The 16,355-nt window shown below is 38.1% G+C and overlaps 1 protein-coding gene across 3 annotated transcripts; it reads right to left on the reverse strand.

The window, feature by feature from the left end:
- Positions 1 to 612: 612 nt before the first annotated feature.
- ca5a (carbonic anhydrase Va) lies at positions 613 to 15,105 on the reverse strand. Of its 3 annotated transcripts, none has more exons than XM_028030637.1 (7): positions 14,611 to 15,102; positions 8,434 to 8,631; positions 5,863 to 5,981; positions 4,772 to 4,867; positions 4,603 to 4,665; positions 4,084 to 4,242; positions 613 to 2,039 (listed from the first exon to the last, which is right to left on the reverse strand). In XM_028030637.1, the coding sequence occupies exons 1-7, from the start codon at positions 14,750 to 14,752 to the stop codon at positions 1,896 to 1,898; spliced, it is 921 nt and encodes a 306-aa protein (XP_027886438.1). In that variant the 5' UTR covers positions 14,753 to 15,102; the 3' UTR covers positions 613 to 1,895. The 3 variants fall into 3 exon arrangements, with proteins under 3 accessions (XP_027886438.1, XP_027886455.1, XP_027886447.1); XM_028030654.1 differs by lacking the exon at positions 14,611 to 15,102 and adding an exon at positions 8,761 to 9,288; XM_028030646.1 differs by lacking the exon at positions 613 to 2,039 and adding an exon at positions 3,025 to 3,120 and having other exon boundaries at positions 14,611 to 15,105.
- Positions 15,106 to 16,355: the final 1,250 nt, after the last annotated feature.

Below are 16,355 nucleotides of genomic sequence, written 5' to 3' on the forward strand. Positions count from 1 at the left end.
GACACCCAAAGAAAACCCAAACCAAACAGCAATGTTTCGCGCCTGCTGTGGCCCCTGTGGTGTTTATCTAACTATTCTGAAGCTTTCAGAACAAGTCGCCATCACTCGGTGCTTTTCATCGTGCAGCGTCCCGCTCCGTCTGCTCCGGCGCGGGGAGTTCACGACTCCCGGGGTCACCGCTGCGAGTTTGGATAGCTGCATTGTGAAAGAGGGATTACAGGGACAGTGGCCTCTCGCCTCAACTGGACCGTAAATCAGAAATAAAAAAAACTTCACGCGCCGAGAACAAACGTGATGCGTCTCTTCACCTCGAGCTTCAAGTTTATCTTTCTGGCAGAGCAGCACAGGCGGGCGTAACGACAACAGACGGGCGTGACGCAAAGAACGAAGGAGGCTGGACTTCTTCAGATAACTGAATATTGCTTAAACCTGAGCAGATTGCACAATCCTCCTCTCAATAGAATCTGTTGCAAAATGAACTGGGTGTAGAAGAAGAAACAAGCTTAATATCTGCTGAAACGACGCTCAATGTAGGCACTTTTAGTGCTCTTTTACTTTAATTTAAAATTAAACAGCTTGCAGTGAATGTCACCCTGGTTCACCCAGTCTATATTTATTTACATTATTATTTATTTTATACTCTGATTTTAGTGCATTTTTGTCACTCACACAGTTCCACCAGTCTAAGTATTTAGGATTTGATGTAATTAGATGTAATCTAGAGTCCGTTAAGAAAAAGACAATGATTATGAAGCAACTTAAACATAAATTTACTTTTTTTTTGCTTTATTTTACCAGGTAAGCTGGTTGAGAACAAGTTCTCACTTTCAATCATCTGTTCAGGATCAGGAAGTGTTTATTAGCAAGTGTACAGCAATATTATCCTACAGCGCTTACATTATGCACATTGAGAAAAATCGATTCAGTTTTTGTGCTGCCCCTAGGCTATATCACCCTGGGTGAGAGCCACAAAGGCACAACAGTAGCTTAGAAGACTGCATTTTCCCAGCTTTAAGAGGTACAATCTGATTAGTTTTAGCTAACTGAATCAGTCTGATTAAAGAAGACTGATGAGATCAACCTGATTCAATGAGATGATATAATCCTGACAAGATTGACTGAAAGTCTCAAATGACTGCCATTTCTTTTAATTCTGTGAAGTAGAAGAAAAGACAAATCAGGTGAGAATTAAACTAACACAAAAGAGAAATCGGAAGATTTAAAGGCACTAAGGTTCATTGAATCTTGTACTTTCATTCCCACGCTCTGTGTCGCTACGAGTGTGCTGCTCTAACATTGCATGTCTGTGCGTCTTAGTAACAAAGGCCGAGTTAAAAAAAACAACTCAGAACTTAAGTTAAAAAATGAGTGAAACACGGCTCTGAATATCAGACATATTCAGAGGAATCTCTTTGTAACAGATGAAGAAAATATTCAGTAAAACAAACAGCAGCCTGAGAAGAGCGACTGAAAAATTATGTGTGATTTTGCGGGAATTTTTATGAAAATTTAAAGGAGAATTTTGCTTTAAATAGACATTAGATAGAAATCTGACTTGTTGGGTTTTTACTGAACCTGAAGCTCAATGTGATTCTTCCATAATGTAGACTAAATATGATTTATGATAATGTAATCATTAAAATCAAATAAAATCCCCCTCAGTTACCCTTATTCCCTTATTGATAACTGGTCTGAAACAGTCAAACCAAATTCTGAGTAAAAATACAAGTTTTCTTCCATCCTCTGTCAAACTGTTCATTAAAATTAAAGAGGAAGTGATTGTATTGGATGAAGCTCCCCAGAAGAAACCGGTCATATAAACACTGGTTCTGCTTCGACAAGCAGTGTTGTGTTGTTATAGAGTCCAGCAGCCTATGCTGCCTTGCTTGTCACCTCTACGGCGCCTCCGCCAGGAAGGGAGTGAAAGAGGAGCGGACGGTGCGACCCCGCAGAGGCTGCTGCACCCGGAAGTTGTTCACCATGCTCTTCTGGACTTCCTCCTCGGCAGAGGTGAACAGGAGGCTCCGGAAGACCGCCAGCTGGAAGGAAAGGCGTGAAGCACTGATAAAAACGTTCAGATTTTACAATCCGATGATTTCTGTATTGGTCCCGATATTGATAAAAATTCTAGATCGGGTCTCGGTGACAATGTGCTCTGAATGACGTCTTGCTTTATCATTTGTTTAGCGATATATTAAGAATTCCTAATTGCACTTTCTGAACCATTTGAAAGAAGGTTTGTTGCGTTTGGATTTTACGTTTTGACCAAGATAGTCAACCTATTGTTTTTGTCATTCTCACTTTATTATTTCATAGACGTGTTCAGCTTCTATGCACCACAAATCTTTAACAAACTTCCAGAAAACTGCAAAACAGTCAAAACACAGAGTTATTTTAAATCTAGACTAAAACCTCACCAGGTTAGAGCTGCTTTAGAAACAAACAATCAACTTTCTGACGTGTAACGACTTGATAAAATGTGTTGCTTCAATCATTGACTGTGTTCTATGACTTTGTATTTTTGGGGTTTTATGGTGTAAAGCACTTTGAACTGCCTTGTTGCTGAAATGTGCAATGCAAATAAACTTAATTAATTGATTTGTTTTTTTACCTTGGTTGTTGTTAGGGATGCACCGATCCACTATGTTCACTTCTGATAACAATATTTTAGGTTTAGTATCGGCCAATACCGATTCGATACAGATAAACAGCTGAATTGCCTTAAAGTGATTTTTTTTTAAACAAACATAAATGTACTGAATTATACATTTATTTGGTAACTCTGGACCAGTACAGCTGACCAAAAGCTTCACAATCTTGGTCAAACATGTAAAAACTTTAATTTTGGTAAATGTTCTGGATTTACTGGTCCACTAACATTTTTTATCTACAGTTTAGCGTTACGAACTGCAACCAAATCTGGCTTAGAGAGATGAAGTGGAGCGCCACCATCTGGCTGGAGCTCGGAGTAAATTAGGGCTGAAATTATTAGTTCAAATTATTCGTGATGAATCCATTATTGAAATAATTGTCAACTAATTAAAAATATATTGCATTTAAGATAAAATACAATTTGTAAATATGTTCTACCTTCAGTTTGAGCTTCACCGGGTTGAAATTCTGTAAAACAAATCTCGTTTTAAGCACCTTTTGCCATCTAATTATTAAATCAGTTAATAATGATATTAATAATAATAATAATAATAATAACAGATCAGCCTTCAATATACTGATGAGAAATGAATCAGAAAGCTTTTTTTTATGTTAGAAGTATTTTTCAGCTCCAGATTCATCGTTTGTAACCAAAGGAATGTTATTGAATTTTAGACAATAAAATTTTCTTACTTGAAAAAGTAAAAAAACAAACTAATAATTGCTTAGTTCCATGTTTTCATACATTTCTAATATTGCATAATAAAACATAAAAATCTTGAGAATGAGACTTTTATTGTCTGAATAATCAGTAACTAAAATAATAATCAGTTGCAAGCATAATAAACTTCAAACAACACATCTGACATAGCTCCACTGAACCAGCAGGTGAAAAGATATAAACAGCATTTTAAAAAGCAAACTAAAAACAGTGTTATTAGTCTGTGAATTAGAGTTTGATGGGGGCATTTGCTTCCACTTGAGGAGCCAAATTCTAAAATATTTTTTTCAGTCTCAGTTAAACATGAGCTCTAAAGCAGAAGATAATTTTTTTTTTTTTTTACTGTTGTGGCATATTTATGGGTTAAAATTACAAGTTGATGCACTGAAACCGAGTTCTGAATAGAAGAGAGTTTTTCTTCCTTCTGTTTAGTTAAAACTGAAAGCACCGACTATATTTAGCCACTTGGTGGCAGTAGAGGAGCTTTGATTCCCTACTGAGTGACCCTGAAGTATCTAAACTTTCCCAAAAATCAGGCGAAAATTAACAGCTTCATTATTTTCCTTCAGCAGAGGAGACTAAACATTTTTATAAACACTAGAAAAGGCATCTAGCAACTTTTTCAAACATGCAGCACACCATCTATGATAAAGGGACAAGAATCAGCATTCTGTATTAAAATAATCGTCAGGTTTGAGTCAGATACATACCTGGTCATGGCTGACTTCAATATGCTGCTTCATAACGATCCAGGTGACGGACTCTGTGAGAGGGGGCGTGGTCAGAGAGCCGTGGTACGTCCAGTAGTCATCGATGTTGGAGGGAAGCAGACTAGCTGGATCAAAGCGGGTGAACTCCACCACGCTGTCCTGAAGACAAACAGAGACAGAAAGAAGACCTAAAAATGGCTTCCTGAGATGTTCAGTGTAGCTGGGATGTAACGCCAGTAGAGGGCGCCACTTAAACAGATTTTAGTCGGAAGGTTTGGTGATTTCGTCTGATTTGAAGAAGGTGGGGGGCTGGTTGACCTTTGATGACCTCTAAAAACATTTCTTTATATCTTTAAAATGATAGCGGCACAAACGAAAATTTTTGCTGCACAAACCAGCACAAACGTAGCCGAGTTGATTGACACCAATTTTGTCTAATTTGAAGAAGGTGGGGGGACCAACTTCACTCAGGTGTCCAAACATGAAGCTTGGACACATTTTCCAAAACGTGTGACTGACCTTGTGTCTAATAGCAGGCAGAGCGTCAACCAGCTTCTGCAGCCCCTCGTGTCTCTTTCCCACCTGCATCGGATTAGACATTAATCTGGATTAAAGTCACAGTTCATGTCTTCATGACCAAAGGTGCTGAGTGTATGTGTGTATGTACACCCCTACACTTGGTGTGTACCTTCAGAAAAATTCCAATGACGGCGAGTCCGTTTTCCTCCATCACCGCCTCCTCGAACAGAGTGTACCTGTCAGAGTTCCAGTGGACCAAGTGGAGCTGAAAACACACACACACAAACGCACCACAAAGAGTTTCTGTAAACTGAAACCTGATGCCCTGCGTGTTTTCACACAAACCCAAACTTCTGAGAACTGTGCTGTGGGCACCAGAGGTCAAAGGACAACATACACAGAGTCACTGGAACATCTTGTTACATGAAATTGAAATGGAACAACATAAAAACAAAAAAAATGTTTGAGTCTAGGGACATGAAACTGGGCACTGAAACCAAACTTAGAGGGAAAAAACAAATGTTTATTTAATGCAAATTTAAAAAATTCCAAGTTGATGTAGGAGAAGCAGCAGAGCTAAATAAATCAAGGCTCTGTTTAGATTGGGACTGCCTTTTTCCAGTCTTAAAGTAAAACCATGACTGGATCCTGAAAATGTTTTTATTTCAGGAGTCCTAAAATAATTCAGGTATACATTAAAGCCAGAGTAGTTGATAGTAAGGGACCAATTCTGATGTTTTTGGTATATTTTCTGCTTGCAGTATGTTTCACAAGCAAAAGAAAATTCATGTTTTTCATGTCTATAATGTGTTTTTTCTGTGTTTGTAACAAAAACTGACCTCCACAATTTTTGTAACTATTTTTAGCCAAGAGTTATAGTTTCAATTTATGTAAAATATGACAAATTCAGTCTAAAACATTTAAAAAACCATTTCTTTTTTGCTTTTGTCTGATATTTTTCAGTCTCACCCTACAGTTGAAGTCATGTTTGCATGAGTAGAGACTTTATTACATGCTCTTAATATGCTATTGATCGCAATTTAACAAAGGACACATGCAATTAATCACGATTGACTGGTCATTTGTTTAGACTTTAATCAAACAATATTCAAACCATGATATTAAAAACCTATTAAGGATGAAGTTCTAATGTCGTGTTTGTATTTGAATGAAACTTTTGCCACATTCTGCTGAAAGCAGATGAACTTCACTGCTCTTTATGTCTGTGTTAGTGGAGAAGGTTCAGTGCTGACACAGTACCTCTGCAGGAAACAGCCTTCGGTCCACAGTGTGCTCTGAGCCCCAGTCGTTGCTCTCACCCCAGTGGAAGTGGAACTGACAAAGCCTGTATTTGTCCTGTAGGGGGCCTCCCTTTAGTGCTGCACAAGAAATGTACAGAAGATATCAGGATATTAAAACAGGCTACAGGCAATGATAATGGTGAGTTATCACTGAATAGTTTAAATTAAATTTCTTAATTAGTTTCTAACTGCAGGGTTTGTACACTTTTCTCACAGTAAAATTTAAATACTTTCAAGGTAGGTTTTCAAACATTGGAGATAAAAACAATACTAATGAAACTAAAAGAGACAGCTGCAATCCACAATTATATGATATCACTTATTACTGTTATTAATAATAACAACTTGTAATAGTATCCTACCTTCTACAGCATGGAAAAGGTTGTTTTATTTTTAAAATGTTTCTCACATCTGGCTGGTCTGAAAAAGAAAAATCTCTAAAAATTGTTCTCGCTACGTTTTCTGATATTTACAAATATAAATTATTTTAGTAATTCTAACTGATCTAAAATGAGAAGTTTGATCTGATTTAACTTCAGTTAGTGTTCTGGGATTTTGGCCCATTCAGTCTAACAGAAGTGGAAGAACTGGGTCAGGTTTGTACGCCTCCTTGCTCACACTTGTTCAGCTCTACTCTCAGATTTCCCTGAGATCAGGAACTTGATCCACTTGAAAACAATGACTCAGTTGTATGTTGTCTGAAATAAAAGAAACGGTCTCATTCCTGCTCACTCCTGAACAGAGGGATTGCGACAACTTTAAACTCCTCCTACATCCTCATTGTGTGCATTCTGTTCACGGACGGATCAGATTTCATAGTGAAGAATACTGACTGCCTACATTTGTCATGATAAATTCCCTCATTTCCCACAATCCTAATGGATACTAGCAAGTTTGCTAGCTAGCCCCGTTTTTCTCTAGAAGGACAGCCTCCACACACTTGCCAGATTATGTTGGGGGCAACATGAAACTGCTGCTGCGCATGCTACTCAACAGGTTGTCGCTAGGTAACCAAAGAGTGAGTGAGTGAGTCGACGTCATCAACCTTACCTGAGTGAAGTTTGCCCCCCACCTTCTTCAAAATCAAACAAAATTGGTGTCAAATGTTTGTGCAGTAAAGATTTTAGTTTGTGCCGCTATGATTTTAAAGATATTAACATAACGATTAAAGATGGCCCCGCTTACATTTCCAAAATTGAACAAATTTGGTGTCAATCAACTGTGCTATGTTTGTGCAGCAAATAATTTTGTGTCAGAGGTCAGATATTTTTATTAATATCTTTAAAATGATGGTGGCAAAAACAAAAAAATCTTTGCTGCACAAACATTGCAGTGGATTGAGACAAATTTTGCTAGATTTGGGTAAAATGGAGTGGGAGGGAAAAGCTGGTTGACTTTTTGACCTTTAAATTTTAATTAATATCATCAAAGCAAAAGTACAAAAAAAGATTTTGCTACACAAACATAGGCGACTTGATTGACTCCACTTTTCTCTGATTTAGAGATGGTGACGGGGCTGACTGACCTTCCATGACCTATGGAAACATTTATTAAAATCTTTAAAAATAAAACGTAGCACAAACGTTTGACACCAATTTCATTAGATTTAAAGAAGATGGAGCGACGACTTCACTCGGGTATCAACGTTTCTTTGTTGGACCTGAAAGAATGAGCAGCTAAAAGCATTTCCCAGAATGCCGTGCAGTTCAGGATTAGATCTCAGTGAAATTATCAAAATTCTATCAGATTTTTTTTCTACATATATTGATCATGTCTCTATAGTTTAATTGCCCAGCCTGAAACATTGCAACAAAGTGGAAACAATGAAGCGTTACTTCTTAGTGTGATTCAGCCTTTTGTGGAAAATGCTGATTTCATTTCCCTTATAAGGCCGTTGAAGAACAGGTTGTTGAGGCAAAACACTGACCACGAACCTTCCAGGAAACCTAAAGGCAGAGACTACAATCCCTTTTAAAGTTGTTACTTTAAAAGGGATTAAACTTGTCATAAACGGTCATAAACTTGTCATCACAGAAAGTTAAACATTAGAAATTATTTAAAATACCTCCTCTACCGTTTATGTTGCTAAGAAAGAAAACACTTTCTTACATCTCTTCTGAAAATTTTTAATTCTTCTGAAATCAGCCTCATGCATTTTGAGTTATTGCATGTTGGGAAAAGCCTGGTAGTTAAAATGGAAAAGCTAGCAATTCTAAGAGCGACTGAGCTCAACATGAACACACAAGTCACATGAAGGTCAGCAGCTGCAAGTGGGGTTTCAACTGATTTCTGGCCTTTCAGACATATATAGAGGGGGTTCTTTAAGAACAAACAGGGGCGGAGATAATCCTCTTATGTAGATCAAAACATGCATTCACCCTGCTGCGATTTCTCAAGATTCAAGGGGATATTACACAAGGAACTGTAAGAGAAGGAAGCTGAATAAACAATAGATCCACTTTGTATAAAACAGGTTTCTTTGGGTTCATTTCTGAAGGAGTTTTCATTAAAAGTTTAAAATGTTACTCACTGTTCTTGTCAGTAGTGTCGTCATACTCGACCAGAAAGGAGTAACCGTTGTTCCAGATCTGCTGGCAGGTCTGCGGGTCGTAGCTGGACTCCAGCGGCTTCAGATCCGAGTCGAACACGGCTTTTTTCACGGCAATGTCGATAGGAGACTGATGATCCCCTCCTGGCACCTCCAGGGGCCCCAGCCACATGGGGTGCACTGGAGACCAGGACAGAAAGAAGAGAAGAAGAAGCAGAGGGGGGGAAATGAAAAAGGAACATCAGATTTCATTAAGCTGCTGCTGTTTCAATAAATAAAAACAACAAAAACACAAATGCTGACACCTACTTTCCCCATTGTGCTCAGCTTCCTCCAGCTTTTCCAAAGAGTCCATTTTAAAACATCTATCAACTACACTCAGTCTTACAGGGACACAAACTCCTCTGTCCACTGAGGACGAACTAAAGGGAGAAATTGAGTCAGAGAAGAGCAGGAGGAAGTTTTTTTTTTTCTTTAAAGGAAACAGCTAAAAAAGAGAGAAGTGGGCCGGCTGTACAGAGTGACACTCGGAATGTCCTGGCATTCCCCCAGCTCCGCTCCACAGCAGGAGCAGCAGACCGGGACCTCTGGCGGGTCAGAACGCCGGCTTGCGCTCTTCTGACTTTTAATTACCCCGAACTCCGCGAGGCGTCCAGAGAATCTCCAGAAAAACTGTCCAAAAATTATAAAAATCTACTACGTCCTTCTTAATACAAACCAACAGGATACAAACAGAAAGGCAGAACCGTTTGCTCCTCTTCTGGTTCCTGAGCAGGTCTGACTGGGAGCTGACCTTCATCTTCATCAGACTGCAGTAGCTCCTCCTCCTGTGGTTGCCTGTTACCATACCAACTTTATTTATGAAGCACTTTATACACCGACAGGACCAAAGTGCTATACACAATCATAAAATACAATGCAATTATAAAATAGAAAAGATCGAATATAAAATACAATTTAATATACAGACACAATAAAACAAAGTGAAACCTCTCAGATTGTGCCAAAAGTCAAAGAAATAAAATAGGGTCTTAAGAAGGGACTTAAAAACAGTGAGTGAAGAGGCCAAAGGAAGATCATTCCATAGCTTGGGGGCAGCCACAGAAAAAGCCTGGTTCCCTCTGAGCTGCATTTTGTCTTTGGCACCTTCAGAAGCAACTGATCATCTGACCTGAGGGAACGGGCGGGTGTGTACAAATGTAACAGCTCAGACAGATAGGGAGGGGCAAGGCTATTAAGAGCTTTAAAAACAAATAAAAGGATTTTGAAATGAATCCCAAAATGTACAGGCAACCAGTGTAAGGAAGCTAAAATAGGGGAAATATGGTGACATTTTCGTGTACCTGTTAAAAGATGTGTAGCAGCATTTTGTACCTTCTGAAGCTGGGAAATATATAAATCATTGACTCTTATATAAAGTGCATTACAGTAATCCAGCCGTGTGGTCACAAATGCATGGATCACGGTTCCAAAGTGCTGTCTGGAAAGAATTGGTTTTACTTTGGCTAGCTGCCTTAAGTGGAAAAAGCTGGATTTTACAACGGCTCTAATGTGTGCTTCCAGCTTTAGACCAGCATCCATCTTGACCCCTAAATTTGTAATAACCGGCTTGACATACTGGGCCAAAGAGCCAAGATTGGTCAGGGAATCTACAGTGGATCTAAAATCACTACCTGTGTCTTATCTTCATTACGTTTCAAGAAATTTAGGGCCACCCAGGGCTTCAAATCTTCCAGACATAAAAACAGAGACCGAAGAGAGGTGGAGTCTGCGTTCTTTAGTGGTAAATATATTTGTGTGTCATCTGCATAACAATGAAAAGCAATCCCATATTTTCTAAAAAATAGAACCAAGAGAAAGGAGGTACAACAAGAAAAGAAGCGGGCGTAGAACGGAGCCCTGTGGGACACAACACAACAGTGGAGCAGAGGGGGACCCACAGGCATCAAGACAGACACAAAAAGTACGCTTGGCCAAATAAGATTTAAACCAATCCAGAGCTACGTGACCGATGCCCACCCACTGTTCCACACGGGAAAGTAAAATGCCATGATCAACTGTATCAAAAGCAGCTGATAAATCCAACAGCACCAAAACAACACAGTCACCAGAATCAGTTGCTAAAAGTATATAATTCAAAACTTTTAAAAGAGCTGACTCTGTGCTATGAAATGGCTTGAAACCAGACTGAAAAAAACTAATATATACTCTATATACTCTAATATATTATGTTCATTAAGATAAGCCATTACCTGTTCACACAATAACTGCTTACCAAGCTGTAGCACACTGCGCTACTCTGAGCGCAATCCACCTTTTGGCTCTTGTGTTAATTAGACAATATTTATAAATCAGCTGAACTGACAATTCACAGAGCAAAACCACAGCACAGGATGAAGGTGAGCACAAACAGCCAACAACAGATGTTGCTACTGTTTAAATATTGTATTTCAACTTCTACTCCAAATACCACAAATGCATTGAAGTAATTAAAATAATGAAAATTGGTTGCCAATCAATAAATAAAGTTTATTAGATTAAAATTAGTACCAATAGATTAAATAACGTCTGATTGGACGTTTGTAGTCTTGTAGTTTGACCTCTATCCAGCAGAGGGCGCCAATGCCCATTCTTAAGCTGAAATAAAGATGGCAGGGCCATGCCAGGACAGAAAAGAGAAACAGCCCAAACAGAGTCCAGTCTGGGATGCAAAATGCTCTCTAAACAGAATCCTTAAGTTTCTCATTAATGTTGCTCATTCAGCTGAGTTGAATGGTGGAGTCGAGTCAACTTCTCATTAAAAAATGACTGATTTGCTACAAAGTCTAGGATGACAGAAAGGCAGAGGAGATAACGCAGAAAAATTGTAACATGATCGAAAAAAACATGGTGGCAATAAGCAGGGTTGATTTTAAGGGCGTGAATTAATGCACTTTACAGAGCAAAGTTTTTAAATTCCTTTAAGACCAACCACAGACCGTATTTCTGTATGAACGTCTCTGTTAACGGGGAAATAAGTGTATCACATTTTATTCTGTTCATCTTTTTTTTTTTTACTGTTCTGCATCCTGAGAGATTTCTGTTTTGTTATATTTTATAAGCAACAATTGAAAAATATCTAGTACACATTTCTATATATATATATTTTTTTTTTTACTTGTTACAAGAAGAGACTATTTTGCAGTATGAAGCTAAAGATCTGCCATGTGTCCCAGAAAACAATAACAAAGTGCTTCAGAGGCAGTAGGACCAGATTTCCATGATCACAATTCAGTCACCACTTTAGTTGTTTGGCACCGACTTTAATATTTCATGAGGAACTGGATCACTGGCGGAGAATTAGAAGAGTAAGACGTGTAAAGCTGCTGGTTTAATAGCCATTAGACATTATGAATGTAACTGCATCTGGAGTTGTATGGTTGGATGAACCACAGCTTGAAAGCAAAGACACAACCTTCTAGTTTGCATTAAATCAAGCTGGAAATGGCAATATAGTGTCATAATCTCGATTTTATAGCCCCTTATGGATTGAGTATATCAAATTTTATTGGAATTGAAAAATTCTGGCTTCCTACTGTCCACAAGCATGATCTTTGGGTTAATGGTCTTTCTAAATTTCCCTTAAGTGTGTGTGTGTGCGTGTGTGTGTGTGCGTGTGTGTGTGTGTGTGTGTTGTCCAGGTGAAACCTCCTGACTCTCATTATCTTTTGTTTGTCTGTTTAAAAATGTCAAGACGTCAGAGGGAAACTACTGCACACATATTAATATTTTTCCGCCCACAAAAAAAAATATTAAATGACAGTCCGATATCAGACATAATTGTCAAAAGATAATCCTACAGAATCTGTACATTAATGACCAGATATAGTAGAGCAGTTAATTTAAAGTAGATTTGAGCTGCACTTCATCCTTTTGGCCACAAGATGCCACCAAAGAAGACAAAAGAAATGAAAATGTTTCCATACAAGCTTTAGAAGTTTTGATCATCATTACAACCTAAATCAGGGGCGCCCAAACTTTTTGAGACCAAGATCTACTTTTTCTCTCGCCAGCCGGCTGAGATCTTCCTCATGACTCGAAGACATAAAAATAGTAAATTAAACTCTATTGACTTATGTTATATGCGAATATACATCAGTTATAGCAGAAATAATAAAGTGATAGAAAACTAATGCAGTTCCTTCCTCAGTGAGATTCTGACACTGGGAGGAGGTTACTGGTTTCTCAGTCACAAGCTGGTTGCAAACCTGAGGCCAACAGGTGTCAGTCAGTTATGGTAGATCTGAACTTTGGTTTGATGACGTCAATATGAGAAGCTGCAGACTGATGGGAGGAACCAAAGAGCTCTGTAAAGGTAAAGGCAAATCTTCTTAAGTTGGGATATAATTAATTTAATTTCACATAATTACCGTGGTAGAAGCCATTTGTTTGTTAAAATTTTATGAAATATATTTGTTCTATTTGATGTTTGTTGTGAATGACGTATACATTAGTCCAACGTTTACAAACTACAGCGGCTGTAATGCGCCACAGCAAAGGTAAACAAAGATAAAATAACCCGAACAGGTGATCAACTCAAAACCACTCCTACCTTTTTACTCTCTCTCTCTCTTTGTAGTTTAAGCACACCTGTTACCGTGGCAACCGCCTTCGCCCGCAAGACAAGTTTACAAGATTACGTTAAAAACATAACATTCAGTCCGTTACGATATCAAGTTTCCAGGCTTGATATTTATTTCTCGATCATTAATAAGTGTTTCCCTGAACACAGCTACGGTTGATTGACTAGCAGAGCAAGAGTTTAAATTAGCTAGTCGGTCTTTGAGTCGCCTTTTTTTTGTTAATGGAACGGAAACGCACTGAATTGCGCAACACCTTGTTGAAACAATAATTACTGAGAATATTAATTTTAACACATTTTGTTGATTTATTTTTTTAAATTACCATTCTTTAATGAAGCTACAAACATTTAGGATCTTAGTGAATATTTTGATAAGCGCGTCAGAAGAGGAAGTGCTGGTCTCATCGTCCCGGCGGCGTTCAGTTTGTCACCTACTGCCGAGATCGACTCGAAACCTTCCCGATCAATGTATTGAGCACCTCTGACCTGAATCAAATGAAAAGAAAAAATGTCTGTCTTTATTGGAAAATTTAAAGCACTGGTGTCAAACTATTTCATTTTGGGCCATATCATGATCACAAATGTTGTCAGAGGGCAGGATGTGGCTAATTGCACTGATAAAACTACCCATTAACAATTATTATTAATAAGCTGTTAATAATAATTTGTTGTCTTAATTTGATGCATTTCTTGAAATTCAATAATGTGAAACATCTTTATACATTGATGTAATTTGGCAGTATACTGATAAAACTGCTTTGATTTGATTGGTAAAACAATATTTAATCACACAACTGATTAAATTAAATAGAGGGCCACATAAAAACTTATGGCGGGCCACATTAGGCCCCTGAGCCTCGAGTTTGACACATGATTTAAAAGCGATCATTATAAAGGGTGATGTTTCAGATAAACATCTCCAAATTAACATAAAAACAAACCAAATATAAACTTATTCTCCTTTTAATTGATTCAGAAAAAACGCAACTTTGTTATTGTTTTCCATTTCTACATGTTTTTTGCATGTTTTATCTGTGGATTAAAGCGGGACAGAGAGACTTTATGCAACAAGGAGTTGACAGACCAGAATGGGTGTGTTTAAACCATTTTGGTAATTAAAAATACATGTGACATGTGATGACTCTTAGAGGTGGATTAGGGAAAATAGAAACTAAATCCACAATCAAACTAGATCAAATTAAAGTAGTTTACGGACATAGAGTTCTTTCTGGTGCTGAAATCTGATAGTAAAGGGTAAAAGAGATAAATGGAAGTTATGTAAACTCTTTTGTTGGATTACAATAGCCCCAGCAGGCAGTTGTGTGGGGCAAAGGGCTTTAACTGGACAGCATCGTCAGGAGTTATTATTTGACAAAGCGTGAATTGTTATTGATCTGCTGCTTTTTTTTAAAGGAGACATGCACCCATTTCCTCCTTCGCTGCCTCACAATAAAATGTTCTAATGTCACAGCTGATGACATTAGCTTTTCATGTTTCAGAAAGCATGAAAACATGCAGCTAGCATCATCTGTACTCACTCTGAGACAGGACAGATTTGCTGGAACACGCCGTCAGGTTGCACCGTCGGACAGGCGTTATCCTGGGACTCGTGGCGTGTCTGACGAGTTGTCGCCGAAGGTGAGAGACCAAAGGTCTAACCGCTGCAGAGAAAGTCACCATTTTCCTCCAACTGACTACACCTGATTCGCCTAAAACGGCCACCCTGTGACACTACCCTGCTTCTCGGTTAGAGGCGCGCGCAGCTAGCTGTAAAAACTCCACACTGAACTGAAGTTAGCCGCCTGTTCAAAACAATGTATCGGCTGGCTGCTACGTCTTCCTCTGTATCCTTCTCCTGCTCATCTGGAGGCGGAGGAAAAACCTTAAGACTTTCACCGCAGAGGGAAACCACCGCTTACAGCGAAGCTACAGCGACTGTCTACATTCCTTTAACCCGTTTAAATGCGCTGCTGGGGCCGTGAACAGTTGAAAAAGACCCTCGGCGGTTCACTAAAACGATCGATGCAAGGGGGAGGGGCTGCGGTTTTGACCAATCAGAGAACTCCTGTGAGGGGCGTTAGCAACAGCCATAACAACGGAAAGGAAACCATCAACACTGCCGCGAGGTGTCACTGTAATTATTAAATACCGTTAATAAACTTTAAAAAGGCTTAAAACATCATTATCCCAACATTTGTTCCAACAGTAGCGTAATATTGGGACGGCTGTTAAAGTGTATAATTGGAAAATATGGAACAAACTTCCAGAAAACTGCAAAACAGCTGAAACACTGAGTTCTTTAGATCAAAGCTAAAATAAAAACACCTGTTAAGACTATTTCACCATAATAAGTGGAACATTGACCACCAGATTTGATGTGTATTGATGATTTTGATCATAGCAATCGACAAAATGTAATGTTTGCTACTGTTTGTTTTATGACTTTTTATTTTTGTGTTTTTATGGCGCAAAGCATTTGAAACTGCCAAATAAACTTGATTGATTGATTGATAATAGAATAGAAATAATCTTATTGCAGGTCAGTTGGTGTTCCAGCAGCAAAGTGACATGCAAGTTGAAGCAGCTAGATTGTACACGCAATAAAATAAAATAATGTCAACAAGGGTAAATTTATAGTATAAAAAAGTAATTCAGTTATTAAATCTAACATACCGGTAAGCAAGGTGTTTAGTTAAGAAATGTGCAAAACCTGCATGAATATTTATACTTTAAAAACATCAACAGACAATTATCAAGTTTTAAAAAAATTTACACAACAGAAATGTACAAATAACAACAGAGATGTAGGCAGTTATTGGGCTTGTTGATAACAGACGGGAGGAAGGACTTGTGATAGTGCATTTAAATTATGTTTAAATTAACATAATTTCTGCAAGGATCACATATCAAAATAATAAATATTTTACATTAAAATTGTGTGTTTTTAACATATAACAGTCATGTAATTAGAAAATATTAGGATTTCTAAGCAAAGTAGACTAAAGGTGCATTTCATCAGCAGGAACAACAGTACTCAATAGGAGGCAGCTGAGTGGAAAGAATAAAAGTATCTGCTGCTAATTGTTAACATTTTACCTTTACCCACTATACTGACTGCATTTTTTCTAACATTTCATACATATTTTACACACAATGTTGGAAATTATGGACATAGCTTTGTCTATGTTTTCCATGTGTTGATGCATATAGAAAGAACAAATCAGAGTGAAGAAAAGAAAATTGTTTCCAGATTTTATTCTGTTTATTTATTGTATATAAAAAT

Source organism: Xiphophorus couchianus, chromosome 2 (genome assembly GCF_001444195.1).
Source record: "Xiphophorus couchianus chromosome 2, X_couchianus-1.0, whole genome shotgun sequence".
Taxonomy (NCBI): Eukaryota; Metazoa; Chordata; class Actinopteri; order Cyprinodontiformes; family Poeciliidae; genus Xiphophorus; species Xiphophorus couchianus.

What these genes read in the sequence shown, in the direction of transcription:
- ca5a (XM_028030637.1), bottom strand. Translation starts at nt 14,752, where the DNA reads ATGGTGACTTTCTCTGCAGCGGTTAGACCTTTGGTCTCTCACCTTCGG. An exon ending in GAAGGCTGTTTCCTGCAGAG is followed by an intron (nt 4,868 to 5,862) that starts GTACTGTGTCAG and finishes GTGTGTTTTCAG; the next exon opens with CTCCACTTGGTCCACTGGAA. An exon ending in TCATTGGAATTTTTCTGAAG is followed by an intron (nt 4,666 to 4,771) that starts GTACACACCAAG and finishes AATCCGATGCAG; the next exon opens with GTGGGAAAGAGACACGAGGG.